The 15,733-nt window shown below is 43.7% G+C and overlaps 1 protein-coding gene across 3 annotated transcripts in view; it reads right to left on the reverse strand.

Moving 5' to 3' along the window:
• Window positions 1-9,741: 9,741 nt before the first annotated feature.
• sbf2 (SET binding factor 2) overlaps window positions 9,742-15,733 on the reverse strand; it is a 165,648-nt gene continuing 159,656 nt past the window's right edge. For all 3 annotated transcript variants that reach the window (XM_024418817.2, XM_024418815.2, XM_024418812.2), the window contains 9 exons: window positions 15,224-15,409; window positions 14,099-14,225; window positions 13,652-13,782; window positions 12,416-12,640; window positions 12,225-12,332; window positions 11,819-12,009; window positions 11,574-11,661; window positions 11,350-11,481; window positions 9,742-11,193 (listed from right to left, as the gene is read on the reverse strand). In XM_024418817.2, coding sequence (XP_024274585.2) covers window positions 11,095-11,193; window positions 11,350-11,481; window positions 11,574-11,661; window positions 11,819-12,009; window positions 12,225-12,332; window positions 12,416-12,640; window positions 13,652-13,782; window positions 14,099-14,225; window positions 15,224-15,409 — 1,287 coding nt within the window. In that variant the 3' untranslated portion in view covers window positions 9,742-11,094. The remainder of the gene's footprint in view (window positions 11,194-11,349; window positions 11,482-11,573; window positions 11,662-11,818; window positions 12,010-12,224; window positions 12,333-12,415; window positions 12,641-13,651; window positions 13,783-14,098; window positions 14,226-15,223; window positions 15,410-15,733) is intronic.

The following is a 15,733-nucleotide window of genomic DNA, read 5'->3' on the forward strand; positions in this document are numbered from 1 at the left end:
CTGATGTTAGATAAGTAACTCTCCAACCATGTGATGGAAAGCCATAACTAGTTCGTTTTTTCAATTACAAATTATGATCAATAACATCAAAGGCTTCACTGAAATCTATCATTACAGCTCCAACTATCATAGTACTGTCCATTTATTTTAGCCAATCATCAGTCATCTGAAATCTATCATTACAGCTCCAACTATCATAGTACTGTCCATTTATTTTAGCCAATCATCAGTCATCTGAAATCTATCATTACAGCTCCAACTATCATATTACTGTCCATTTATTTTAGCCAATCATCAGTCATCTGAAATCTATCATTACAGCTCCAACTATCATAGTACTGTCCATTTATTTTAGCCAATCATCAGTCATCTGAAATCTATCATTACAGCTCCAACTATCATATTACTGTCCATTTATTTTAGCCAATCATCAGTCATCTGAAATCTATCATTACAGCTCCAACTATCATAGTACTCATCTGAGTCCATTTATTTTAGCCAATCATCAGTCATCTGAAATCTATCATTACAGCTCCAACTATCATATTACTGTCCATTTATTTTAGCCAATCATCAGTCATCTGAAATCTATCATTACAGCTCCAACTATCATAGTACTGTCCATTTATTTTAGCCAATCATCAGTCATCTGAAATCTATCATTACAGCTCCAACTATCATATTACTGTCCATTTATTTTAGCCAATCATCAGTCATCTGAAATCTATCATTACAGCTCCAACTATCATAGTACTGTCCATTTATTTTAGCCAATCATCAGTCATCTGAGTCAGTGCAGTAGTGGAGTGCCCTTCCATATATGCATGCTGAAAGTCAGTAGCATTGTATTTGTTCAAATACAATTCTCTCCATCAGTTTACCAAGAACAGGCAGCCAATTGATTGAGCGGTTGTTAGAGCCAGCAAAGGGTGCTTTACTATTTCTTTATTTTTTTCCGACATCATGGATGGATGTTGCTTGCTTTGTTCCTCTTGCGCAGTGGGGACAGTCGTACAACCCTAATATGCTTATTTGACAGTCATTAACTCCCAGAAACTTCCACAACCTCGGCACAAACACGCATAGAGGACATAAAAAAGCTACAGTGTCTTTGGTGTGATGTGAGTCTTATTGGCAACTTCTCCATACACATATTTTTTTACACTGTGTTATCTATGTCACTTTCATAGGGCATGTGATGAGTCATCGCTCATGCCCTTTTTGGTATGCATTCCATTTCTCTGGAGTCGAGCAGTGGAGAGATGTTCTCGCAGCTGTAATCGCAGCAAAAGGTGGCGCTACAAAGTATTAACTGAAGGGGGCTGAATAATTTTGCACGCCCAATTTTTCAGTTTTTGATTTGTTAAAAAAGTTGGAAATATCCAATAAATGTTGTTCCACTTCATGATTGTGTCCCACTTGTTGTTGATTCTTCACAAAAAAATACAGTTTTATATCTTTATGTTTGAAGCCTGAAATGTGGCAAAAGGTTGCAAAGTTCAAGGGGGCCGAATACTTTCGCAAGGCACTGTAACTGTTATTGGCTCAGAGAGAGTATTGCTTGATGTTTGTTTCTTTGATAATTGGTGAAACTGCTGAGAAAACATTGAATATGATAAACTTTTGTCTGAAAGTTGGTGAAAAGCATTTCTTGCTGCAACTCTGAATACAAATGATCTGTGAGGCTTTGTGACCACTAGGTGTCATGTTTGGCACGGATAAGCAAGCACCAGGCTCAGTACAACATGGAATCTAAGTAAGACAATGGTCAGAACATGGTTTGTGCTCACTGAAGGTAGGTAGTTCAACAGTGATGACTTATGACCTGTTCTGAATGCTTTAAAAGGTCTGTTTCTTGACAGTTAACCTAGTATGTGTCACAATTACTTAGATAACATAGTACCCAATTTATTAGGGAGTTTACCTCTAGTTTGATTCATGGTTTTTCTTGGTCCTTTGGGCTGCATAATAAATCTAGCTGATGTTGAAACACACATCGTCCCAGATGAATATCCTGATGCATTTTTGTCTCATCATGATTTCTGGCTGGTTCTTAAAAAGGTCCTTTTATTGCATCTTGGAAACCAATACTTAGTAATGAATGAGTGGAGAGGAGCACACTCCATCTGTGGCCCTGCCAGGTCTGAGTCTTCCAGGCCAGCGATTGTCTTCGCCCTGGCAGAGGTTTAATGTGTCTCCACCCGGACCGCCATGAGCCGGATTCTGCCGGAGTCTGCCGGACCCACTGGGGCATTGCTGGTGACTCCTGCCGGGTAAAATGCATGAAAGTCGAAGATGCATGAGAATCTCAGTGGGATCTTCCAGGGCTCAGTGTGTCCTTCCCACACACCTCTGAAGAGGGTTACTAGGAGACAGTCAGGCGCTGGGCCTGGACACAGCTGTGCTGTGAGGAGGACCTCTAGATGTAGCCTGGCTGGTCCTTACTGGCTGTTTCCCCATTCATATATAGGTCTGTCCCTCAGTCAGTCAGTCTGTAGGATCCCTAACAGGTCACTACAATCTGTATTTGGGTTTAAACACTGTCATTGGTAATGAGTTTGATATTTTACTGTCCCAGCAAAACTATATGTTGCAAGAGCATGGACCAGGCCATTACTGTGTGAATACTTAGGATGGGTTGAAGGATGAGATCAGACAGACTCAAATGGATACAGACTGAGGTTAACATTTTGTGACTGTTGATTGCTATTGCACTTAAATTATATAAGTCTATCCAACTGCCGCTCTGTTGCCCATGTCATCCATGTCGGCCATGTCTGAAATATGAGTCCTCTAAAATGCATCTTGCCCATGAATTATTATAGGAAAACAAACCTCTTGCTTTTATGTCCAAATTGGTCAAATAGAAAAATGCTAGGTATTATTTGCAACCATCTCATGACCTATTCCCAGACTCTCTCATGACCCTCTGAAATCTAAGGGACGCCAATGTTGCTATTCCAGCTTTTGAGGCTTGAATTATTGCTTGGGCTTCAAGCAGAAATGATATATGGTAAGTCCCCCAAACTATCCCAGGCATCAGTTAAAAAGCATGTTGACAAAGTCGCTAGTCATCATAGACCAAGGATAGCTACAATGATGCATCATTTAAGCAGCACACATGACATGCAGGGCCCAGGCCTCTTTATCAAGAATGGGAATACGGGAAAATAACAGCACTGTGTTCCTGGCATCTGACAGGGGAGGCGCCCTCATACACACCTTTCTGCCCCCCTCTCTTCACTGGAATGTCTCCTCCTTCCTGTCTGGAGTCAGCGGTAACAGAGAAGGACTGTTAAACTATCTGGAACTATTATCTGTGGGCATCAGCCGCAGCCAGCACCCATGTTCCCAATGGGGGCCTTGATATCATGGGGCAAAATAGGGTACCTTTTGCCATATTCTATGGGAACAGACAGTTCATCCCAAGGCCAGAGGGTCAGGATTGACGACAATGACAGGCATCCAATGCACCAATCTGACAACTAATACTACCACACGCCAGTTAAGGCCATCAATAGAGATAGGGTCCTGCACTAGCTTGGGCAACAGACAACACATACAAATACAGGCCTGTGCTCTCACTCAGAAACTTAAACTCCAGTTCTTGGTTGTCACATCAACCTGGAATGTGGCACATCAAAAGATAATGCAACAAATTACACCAGCTCCATTTATGGCATGGTTTGCTTGTATGATTGGCCATCATTCAAATAGTATACCTCAAGGCTTTGTCTTTCACAATGATGGAGTTTGAATCAGATTGCTGGGTCCCTGCTGAGTTGAACTTTTTCCGTAAACTTTTTTTTCTTTTCCAAAACACAATGACTGATGGGATCCAGAAGTAAATGGACAAACACCACTACACACAAACACGCAAACATGTTCTTCCTTAAAATAAAGTTTTACGACACTGTTTTTCGACCCAATGTTTAATTGCCTTTGAATGCAAATAGATTTGCTGCTAACATTTATCCAGTTAAAAGTTACTGGATTTGGCTACTTCAGCTACACCTGTTGCTGACAGGTGTATATAATCAAGCACACAGCCATGCAATCTCCATAGACAAACATTGGCAGTAGACTGGCCCTGCGGAAGTGCTCAGTGACTTTCAACGTGGCACCGTCAAATGATGCCACCTTTCCAACAAGTCAGTTTGTCAAATTTCTGTCCTGCTAGTGCTGCCCCGGTCAACTGTAAGTGCTGTCTTTGTGAAGTGGAAACATCTAGGGACAACAACGTCTCAGCCGTGAACTGTTCGTCGGGAGCTTCATAAAATGGGTTTCCGTGGCCGAACAGCCGCACACAGCCTAAGATCACCATGCGCAATGTCAACCGTCGGCTGGAGTGGTGTAAAGATTGCCACAATTGGACTCTGGAGTAGTGGAAACAAGTTCTCTGGAGTGATGAATAACGCTTCACCATCTGGCAGTCCGACGGACAAATCTGGGTTTGGGGATGCCGGAAGAACGCTACCTGCCCCAATGCATAGTGCCAACTGTAAAGTTTGGTGGATGAGGAATAATGGTCTGGGGCTGTTTTTCATGGTTCGGGATAGGCCACTTAGTTCCAGTGAAGGGAGATATTAACACTACAGCATACAATGACATTCTAGATGATTCTTTGTGGCAACAGTTTGGGGAAGGCCTTTCCTGTTTCAGCATGACAATGCCCGCGTGCACAAAGCGAGGTCCATACAGAAATGGTTTGTCGAGATTGGTGTGGGAGTACTTGACTGGCCTGCACAGAGCCCTGACCTCAACCCCATCGAACACCTTTCGGATGAATTGGAACGACAGCTGTGAGCCAGGCCTAATCGGCCAACATCAGTGCCCGACCTAACTAATGCTCTTGTGGCTGAATAGAAGCAAGTCCCCATAGCAATGTTCCAACATCTAGTGAAAGCCTTCACAGAAGAGTGTAGGCTGTTATAGCAGCAAAAGGGAGATCAACTCCCTATTAATGCACATGATTTTGTAATGTGATGTTCGACGAGCAGGTGTCCACATACATTTGGCGATGTATGTGTATCGTGTATCTAGCAAAGCTGCAGCTGGCTCAAAACAGAGCAGTACATCTTGCCCTTAACTGAACATATAGAACTAACATCAACAACATGCACGCCAGTATTTCCTAGTTAAAGGTTGAGGAGAGATGCTTCTTTTCTAGTTTTTATAAGACATATTACTGTGATGAAAATTCCAGATGGTCTGCACAATCAAATAACAGGCAGCTCAGACACCCATACATACCTCACAAGACATGCCACCAGGGGTCTCTTCATAGTCCCCCTTTCCAAAACGAATTCACGGCAACGCACAGTACTATACAGAGCCATGATCGCATGGAAGACCCTTCCATCTCCTATTACTCAAGCAAACAGCAAAATGACCTTTAAAAAAAAATGAAACAACATTTTATGGAACGGCGGTGACTGTGAGGGGACACACAGAAACACACCTACACACACATTCTTTTTTTGTTTGTATATCGTTGTATTTTAAATTTGTGTGACTGTCTATCAGTGTTTAGTTACTTGTCATGTGTTGTGTTTTTGTGGACACCAGGAAGAGTACCTGCTGCTTCTGCTAAAAGCTAATGAGGATCCAAATAAACAAATAAATATAATATCTAGATCTGTGGAAAATGCAGGCACGTGATTCAGCAGGGATTCAGGCCGTTCTCAGTACTTACCGTCGGGGAATGGAGGACTTCATCTCTGTGACTTAATTGCACAAGCCTCTACATTCCAAAAATAAGGCAACAATATCTCTGACCCGTCTAACCCCGGTCCCATGTGTCCCATGTGAACCTTAATACCCGCATCCAGCTTATCTGACGCCTGTCCAACAGATTCTCATCTCAATAGATTTGAAATGGGAACATTCTTTCGGATGGTCTGGTAATTAATAAATCTCTTGCAGATGCCTGGTTTCTAGTTGAAATGTCTTCCCAGAGTGACCTCACAGCTCTGAGTAGTGCACATGTTGGACCCTGGGCTCCGTAGGGTAGAGGTTTAGGGCCACTAACAATGTGGGCAGATGTACATGGCATAAGTGACATAAGTACATGGATGGCCTCAGACAAATGGCATCAAGTGGGCCGAGGAAAAGCAAACACAGCATACTCTTGTCTTACCCCCCAAAGCCAAGGAGAATCTGTCTGTCATGGCTATAAAAGAACGTTAAAATCGTGCTCCAAATAGGGGTCGAGGGGTGAGGTCCAGATAAGATCATTCCATGACTGTCCTAATGATTCACAAACATGATTTCCCTGGACTAAACTGACAAGTCGTGGCTTTGTTATACGGTATATTCTCATCCTTTCTGAAGAGCGGAAATGGATTGCCCAGAGTTGAGATCAATGGTGGGAGGAGTATTTAGTGAGTGTGCCCCCTGAAACTATGGGGTTCTCAGAACTGTGAATCACCCATGTACAATCCTGGGTCACACTGAAATAGACAGTTTTGGTTAGAAATGAGCTGTAGTTGTAGTTTAACTAGTAATTTCCTTACATTTTGCTGTAGCTAGTTGTACTTGAACTAAATTAAAATCTTGGTAGTGTTTTCAGTAGTTCATACATTTTTTCCATGTAGTAGTGTAGCTGACTACTGGAATTACACACTTTTTGTTGCAGAAATAAAATAAAATCTGACCTGCCTAATTCTCACTTGAAACATAGTTTTTGTGTTAATTAGGCTAAATTTTACATTATATTGTTAGGCAAAATTGTATATTCTATTAACATCTGACCTTGCGATTTCAGATTTAGGGATAATAACTTAATTTGGATGTAGTGAACTACTTTTTCAAAATAACTTTAGTTAAGTAAACTATGTTTCTTAAGGGTAGATTTAGTGTAGATTAACTTATTCCAGGACATAGCCCACATTGCTGATGTGCACTGTAAACAAACAAAAAAACCAAACATGGGGATTTGGGAAGCCAATAAAAAACATTTGTTTTGAATGTATCGCCTACCAGACAATAGGGACTTATTTTTAGGTCCATAGTCCTACAATTAGAATTTATATTATCATACATTTCTTGTGACGGGATCAAGAACTGTAACTATGACACGAGATATGATCAAAATTCATCAGAATCTTGAAATTCCAGTAGGTTTTGATTTCCATTTTGATTCGAGGGATTATTCTCCTAAACCACCAGGACTAATTACTATGAGCTAATGTGGAAAACATTCAGAATGCACAAAACTATAATGATATCTTACATTATTATATAACTTGACAATAAAACACCGTTTGGCTCAACAGTTGCAGCACAAATACTAATCTTTTTTTCTTGCACCTTTTGCAGTTACAGTGCCTTCGGAAAGTATTCAGATCCCTTGACTTTTTCCACATTTTGTTACGTTACAGCCTTATTCTAAAATATATTTGTCTCCTCAATCTACACCCAAAACCCCATAATGGCAAAGCAAAAACAGGTTTAGATTTTTTAGCTAATTTATTAAAAATTAAAAACCAGAAATACGTTATTTCTATGAGACTGGAAATTGAGCTCAGGTGCATCATGTTTCCGTTGATCATCCTTGAGATGTTTCTACAATTTGATTGGAGTCCACCTGTGGTAAATTCAATTGATTGGACATGATTTGGAAAGGCACACACCTGTCTATATAAGGTCCCAGAGTTTACAGCGCATGTCAGAGCAAAAACCAAGCCATGAGGTTGAAGGAATTATCTTACGAGTGCCGAGACAGGATTATGGCGAGGTACAGATACCAAAAAATGTCTGCAGCATTGAAGGTCCCAAAGATGACAGTGGCCTCCATCATTCTTAAATGGAAGAAGTTTGGAACCATCAAGACTCTTCCTAAAGCTGGCCACCAGGCCAAACTGAGCAATCGGGGGAGTAGGGCTTTGGTCAAGGAGGTGACCAGGAACCCAATGGTTACTCTGACAGAGCTTCAGAACCATCCAGAAGGACATGAGAAACAAGATTCTCTGGTCTGATGAAACCAAGATTGAACTCTTTGGCCTGAATACCAAGCGTCACGTCTGGTGGAAACCTGGCACCATCCGTACATGTACACTACCATTCAAAAGTTTGGGGTGATTTAGAAATGTCCTCGTTTTTGAAAGAAAATAACATCAAATTGATCAGAAATACAGTGTAGACATTGTTAATGTTGTAAATGTCATTTGTAGCTGGAAACGGCTGATTGTTTATGGAATATCTAGATTGGTGTAGAGGCCCATTATCAGCAACCATCACTCCTGTGTTCCAATGGCACGTTGTGTTAGCGAATCCAAGTTTCATTATAAAGGCTAACTGATCATTACAAAACCCTTTTGCAATTATGTTAGCACAGCTGAAAACTGTTCTGATTAAAGAAGCAATAAAACGGGCCTTCTTTAGACTAGTTGAGTATCAGCATTTGTGGGTTCGATTAAAGGCTCAAAATGGCCAGAAACAACTTTTCTGAAACTCGTCAGTCTATTCTATGCAAGAAATTGCCAAGAAACTGAAGATCTTGTACTACTCCCTTCACAGCACAAACTGGCTCTAACCAGAATAGAAAGTGTGGGAGTTCCATGTGCACAACTGAGCAAGGGGACAAGTACATTAGTGTACTGCTTCAACTGGCAGCTTCATTACATTTCAAGTCTCAGCCTAGGTTCTGAATACATTTGCAAGAATGTCTAATAACCGGTTTTCGCTTTCGTGTAGATCAATGAGGGAAAACAATGTAATCCATTTTAGAATGGTAACAAAAATGTGGAAAGGGTTCTGAACACTTACCAAATCCACTGTACACTGTTGCACTTGGAGAATTGTGTAACATTAACAAAGGCCTCATGTCCTGCTCATCCTCATGTAATAGATGATGTACTATCACAATCTATTTGTGAAATAGTCATATCACTGTGGTGAACCAGTGAGTTCGGATTCATCGTCGTTCTGTTGAGTCTTAAACCACTAACTCTCCTTAAGGGACTGAGGAGTCCCAACGGCTCCATTCCTGAAAATCCAGCCGGATCCCCACTTCCGCCTCATCCCTCTCGTCATGGGCGGAGGCGTAAATCCACTCCTCCAGGGGGCAGCTAAATATGGAGAGACCTGCCAGAGAAGCGTCTGTCCAGATGTTAGCCAGCACTGCACCTGCTCGCAGTACAAGCCAGCTGGGAGAGAGTCCTCAGGATAAGGAACACGTCCACAATGTCTTCTAGAGAACTTCAGTTTAGGGCTTTCCCGCCTTCCTGCTGTGGGACAGGTCTCTCCAGGACCAGGAGTGCCTTCGAGTCCCGCCAAGCAGGCGCCAGTGTCTCTGTGTTGGGTTTCTTGCCCAGTTCCTTACTCATTGTTGGAAGTGAAACATCCTTGCCAAGCCCAGTTTTGGCTCGGGCCTTATGAACTATCCTGCTGCAGTGGTGTCTGCTTACCTTTCATGAGAAAAGAGAGACTATTTTTAACAAGAGGTTCATAACAAGCCAAACCTATTTCAAGTGGCTTAGATTAGGTTCAGGTTTGTTCCTTATATCTTGTAACCTATTATCTGCAAATAAATGAGGTATTTTGCAACCTACAATAGGAGACTTATGGCACCAGAGTATGCTCTCATCCCTTTTAGATGTAGGTGGCATCTAAAGGGCTATTATTGTAAGATTGAAAAAAAGCACTCAGTAGCCACATAATTCATCATTAGTAAATTCTCTTAATCTCAAATATATGCAGCTGTCATATGTACTGTAAAATAATCACACTAATCATCTGGCTAGTTCAAGTACTCTTGATTTATTAAAAAAAACAACATTAGTATCAACAAAACATGGTACAAAAAGATACAGTAACATACATCTTCTCAAATAGCTTCTGAAATGACTGATGCTCTTTTTATCTCAAACTGGAAGATGCAGACAACAGATGAAACAAACCACACTAACGGATTTATTTAAAAGCCCTTAAAACAGTCTTTCTGGATATTCTGAGAAATATAGTCAACTCCCCTTCATCGAACACACAATGGCTCATAGTCAGTCTCATCAAAGACAGGAAACAAGGTTACTATACTTGTACATACAAGACAATACATACCAACATGCAGAATTGTAAAGTTGGTCTTATTACAGTTAAGATTAGAAAAGCATACACATGTTATATATATAAAAAATAGGAAATATCACATGAGTATTTACATAAAACATTAAGCCACCACACTTTAACAACATGAGTTACTCTTTTAATAAAAAAATAATTTACATTACAAGAAAACAAACAAACTTATCCATGAGTCAAAACATTCATAGTGTATGTTTAAAAATAGAGGACATCACTTGCTTAAATATAAAATGTCAGGAACATGTTTGGAACTTTAGTGTTTTTTTCTCTTCCAATTTGTGTAATAAGGAAAACGTCCTTATGTACATCATCATAAAGTAATGCCTTTTGCCTGGCTGTTCGCTTCAGTAAGAAAATCTATCATTCTATATGGAGTGCATATTATAGAACTAAGTGCAAACAAATGGCCTTGTCATATTGTGCATTTTCAAAACCTCTGAGTTTTCGGTGGTTTAGACCTTTCATCAAGCAGCAATACCTTTTCCTCATTGTAAAATATCTGAAATAAATTCTCTTGTATGCTTTATATATCTTAGTTTACTGTATATATTGAACCCACAGTTTAAAATGGCCAGTGCTATTGCTTTTATCTATTTACAACTGAAATGGCATAAACTATACTTAGTAGTGCTCAGGCATCCGTTTTTTCCATTTACTTTTCACTATAAGTGTTGATCCCTGTAGCAGTAACAAGGAACAGTACAGAGAGCGCTGATGGCAGAGACAGGGGCACATTAATCAACTTATGCCAAAGCTGACAGACAGACAGACAACTGCCTGAAGTCCTGCAAGGCAGCAGGATGGATGGATGGATATCATAGCCTCCACTAACAGGCACTTAGATCACTGTGGTCCTCATGGTAAAACCACTACCATGGTGACAGAGCTGAATATGCACTGTATATATGTGCCCACAGTCTCTGCCTGCGCTCAGCCACCTTGCTGCACCTAGTGCGAATGCTGTGACCTGACCACACCCGACCACGCCCTGGCTGGAGGGATCAGAGGTTAAGCGTCGGAGATGCAGCTCTGGATCTTGTCCATCCACTGATGGGCGCTCTGGGCATCCGAGGCGCAGAAGTTGTACACTCGCTTGGTGGTCTTCAGCTGCAATGACAACACCCAACCAATGGTTCAACAGTGACAGGAGAGGTGGGATGTGACATACAGAGCCTGATACTGCCATGGCTGAGTGTATTCTACCACAGAACACATAAAAGATCACAAGCAGACAGAGGAATGGAGAACCAGAGAGACACTCACGTCGAAGAAGGCCTTCTCACTGATGTGTTTAGGAGCTCCTATGGTGGGGGTGGCGATCAGAGCTGACTCCACCTCCGCCAGGTCAATGTGTCCCCGGCAGTTAGTGTCCTCCCCTGTGTCGTAGTACCTCAGCTGGGACATCACACACACATATAACACCACTGGCATAGGAATGGAGACTACCTGGAACAGACTGGTAGCAACATACAACATGTAATACTCACTTGGTGTTTTGTAATGTCCAAAACAAACCAGCGAGGTTTCCATCCTTTCAGCAGTGCTCCTCGTTTGTAAAGAATCCCCTCAAACGATCTGAATAAAACACCATTAAGATGAATTTAAAACATCTGCTTGGTAGAGAGATTCTGTCTGTGTGTCAACGCTTTACAGAAGAGTTGGGTGAGGAAACAGGACTAATTGGAAGTCCCGGTCCCTGTTTGCCGTCTCAGTGCTGGGAGTGGAGACCCACCTGTTTTCCTCGTTCTTGGGGGTGAACTGGTTGTAGAGTGTGGCGGCCCGGCGGTTGACCCCGTTAGTGGCAGTGGGGCTGGTGTCCTCCCCCAAGCCACTGTCAGGCAGGTGCAACATGGAACGTCTCTGGAACGCCTGCAGACTGGACGTGGGGATCAGCCCCGAGGTGGACGCAGACTGCTTGCGGAGCTGTAAAACAGACAGGATGGATGGAATAAGAAAAGCCATGACACCTCAGTCAAAACATCCTCCCGATGGTCTGTGTCACAGATTGACGAGTCAAACAATGTTGTCTAGCTGAACCGTCCAGTAAATGAGCGGAGTTCAGGGTAAATGAGGTTTATGGGAAACAGGAGTCGGAGGCAGAGGAGAAAACATGGGAAAGTGCGTTGTGTTTGTCTTACATTTCCCTCCTGTTTGAGATCCTCCTGGATACTGACTCGGACCCTCTCCAGAGTGGCCTGCCACCTCTCTGGTGCTTGGCTCATCTCCCCCTCCAGCCGCTCTATGTCCTGCAACAACAGGGCTCTCATCAGTGTCAGGCACATAGTCAGGCATGGATAACATCCTCCCAACTCAGACTTTTAGAACTCACAGCCAGGAGCTTGGTGATGGCGTCAGGCTGGGCGCGCCCCACACTGCTGTAGCAGGGCCACACGATCCTCCTCTTGCTGGTGGCGATGGTGTCCGTCTCCTCCATGTTCTCCGACCTGACAGCCAGCATCCTCCAGTCATAGGACGGGCCTGTGCACAGAGTCTCCCCTGTGAAGAAGTCCCACATCCTCAAAGCAGGGATGCTGATAGAGGGCTTGAGCACCGGCTAAATAACATATGAAACAAAGAAATAACTTATGATAATCTGATATGTTGACACTGATAATACGTGAGACAAACATCTATTTTGGCTTGTTTGAAATCAAGTCTGTAGAGTAGAGTTCTCTCCCCAATGATGTGAATCTGTCCAATCTCTCAGTGAGCAAACCACTGTATATAGCCAGTGGGAAAGAATGTGGCCCACCGGACCTAACACTTCTCTGAGCACTTAATCACGTCGGGGCCCGGGGTGCACAAACATGCAGGCTGTTTTCCTCCACCTCCTGCTGATTTATACGCCCCTGGAATAATGGGTACAGCCGCCGCGATCGCTGGCCAGCGGGAAGAGGATTTGCGGTTCCCATGAACACAACTAACCCATTGGGATGGACTTTGAAGTTGAAGACCAGACATATGCCAAGACAGAGTTAAACAGCAACATCAGAAAGTCCCTGTCAGGGAGTTGGAAGAGGCTAAGCGAGACGCTTCCTTTACGACCACAGATATTAAAAGATCCCGAACAACACTGATAAGAAACTGCTAACAGAGTTCAGCTGGGCTCTCCTGGGCCTGTGACTCACGGTCTTCACCAACATCAACAGTCTGCTACAGAACATTCAGCAGGACTGGGAGAGGAACACAGGAAGGTCACCACAATAAGGCATCATCTGGTGCAAGATAGTGGCAGACTGGCCATCCAGCATTGTGGATGTCATCTGGGAGACAACTGAAGTTTTAGGAGCTGGACTGGCTGCTCTGGAAAGTGTGAAGATCCCTGTATCTCTACCGAGGACGTTCTCCCGAGGACGTTCTCCCGAGGACGTCCAGAACAGGAGAACTTGGGTGTGCGTAAGTGTGAGTCAGTGGGTGAACTAGAGAAAAGGCCATTGGGGATCTGGCTGACATACACAAACAGAATGAAGTACCAACGCTATGTATCAGAGATGGCAGCAAAGTGCTTGGGGAGTTGCAACACACACAAGACACACAAACAAAGATGCCACAGACAAGCAGTCACCTCAGCCTCTGTGGGACTGTACAGGTAGTTGAAGAACAGTGGACTTCTCCGGTGCATTCTGCTGATACACTCCCAGATACAGACCCCCCTCCTGGCCTGCTTGTCTCCGGGCTTGTCCTCGAACAATGTGCCTTTTGAAGAGTGAGACAAAGATGAGGTTGTTCAACAGGCCTAGACACACTACCACAATTAGCTGACAAATCCCTGATCTAAGATAAGAGATAGGATCTAGGTAATTTAGAAGTGCGTCACTGCAACATGTCAGTATCCTGAAATACCTGACCCATTACACTATCATTATACACCATCATTTCACAGACAGAACAGTAGTTTCAACACTCTGCCTGTTGAAGCCGGCAAATCTGCCAAAGACTTTAAATACACGTACAGATCTTAATGGCCTTACTGTTAAATCATCCCTTTACACTGTATTTGTACTATACTGACCATGCTCCAGGCGTTCGTAGTCGGAGTCCAGGAGGAAGTTCTTGAAGCGGTTGGAGATGTAGTGGTATGCCAGGAACTTCAGATAGTGCTGATTAAACTCAAACTCCAAAGGGCACTGGTCCTGGATCTGCAATGAGAGGAGATGGCGAGAGAGAGAGGAAGGTGACACATTGTGATGGCTGGATCATGTCCCTGTGTTATGACTACAGATGGGTCGATTATGAATACATACGCTCCCGATTACTGACAGAATAAAATGGAGACCAGGGAGCAAAGGCCAGTGACTGACATCATTCTCAGACAAAAGCAGGGCCGCGCTAGAAGGCAGCGTCCCCGTCCAGCAATGTGCAGCAGCGGCCAAGCAAGAGGACCTTGCCGCTCTTTTGCATGTTTTGGGCCATCTGGGCGTACTGGCGAAAACAACAGCTGTTTCTGAGATGAGGAACTTCTATTTTCAGAAACTCATCAAATTCCCTCTCCCCCTGTTTATCGCACTTCAGCCCCAGAGAACCTCTGTCAGGCCTCCTTGGCAGACGCCCCTCCAGTTTCAAAAGACAAACTCAGAAACTATGTGTTGATGTAAGTGTATGGGAGTTGGCCTGCCGGACCCGTGGGGAGACAGAAAACACAACGTTCTCTATAGTTAGCATTTGAGCATGTAAAACTCAATCCACTTCAGCTGCACCCTCCACATCATCCTCACAACCCCCCCCTCCTCCCCACCTCGCCTTCCAAGGAAAGAGACTTTTAATCCCCACAACTGCAATTTTCCCACTCAGTGCTCTAAACACTGAGGAAATGCATAGGGGATGGTGAAACACACTAGCACGGAAAGCACAGCGCTGACCGTGGGGTTCACAGACCATCTGGGCAACAGCCCTGCAGCTGAAACTCCCCAGCGTACAACTCTGTCTAAATTACTTAACCGATTGGGGGGGATTGCAGAGTACAAAAACTCAACTGAGTCCATAGATAATGACAGCTGAGTCTCTCCTCTTCGATGAAGGAATGTGATGAGCTCATAGAGGAGGTAGAGTGAGAGGGAGGAGAGGGGGCGAAGAGGTGTGTGGATGGGGGGGTTAATGAAAGAGGTGTGGGCCTCGGAGGTGGGTGTGCAAGGCTTGCCTGGTGCACGCAATCCAGGAACTGCAGAAAGATGGGCGTGAAACCACTGCCTTGGCTGCTGGGGGTCAGGTTGGAGCGCTGGCTGAACTTGTGGCCAAAGGACAGCCACTCCTTCTCCAGCAGCACCTGGAAGCCCTCCAGAGTCCGGTAGAACGGGTCACTCAGCAGCTGGACCAGGGACACCACCTGGAGGGAGAGAGAAAGGGAGAGAGAGAGAGAACATCGTCAAGAGAGACACCGAGAGAGAGAAAGAGATACAGGGGGAGTTAGAGGGTGGGAAAAATTTTTAAATAAAAAACTCTTGAAGTCCTTTATTAAAACTGAAGACTGACTAAGCTGCCAACTGTCGATGGCATGACATGGACTTCAGAGTTCTGTGACAGAGGGGTAGGTGACCAGCAAAGGGCTCTATTGACCCAGTAACCTCTGTTCTCCCTGTTCTGTTACACTACCTTTCCTGTCTGTGGTTTGAATCCTCTCCCTCTATATGCAGTGGGACGGTTAGGGCTG

Source organism: Oncorhynchus tshawytscha, linkage group LG04, assembly GCF_018296145.1.
Source record: "Oncorhynchus tshawytscha isolate Ot180627B linkage group LG04, Otsh_v2.0, whole genome shotgun sequence".
Taxonomy (NCBI): Eukaryota; Metazoa; Chordata; class Actinopteri; order Salmoniformes; family Salmonidae; genus Oncorhynchus; species Oncorhynchus tshawytscha.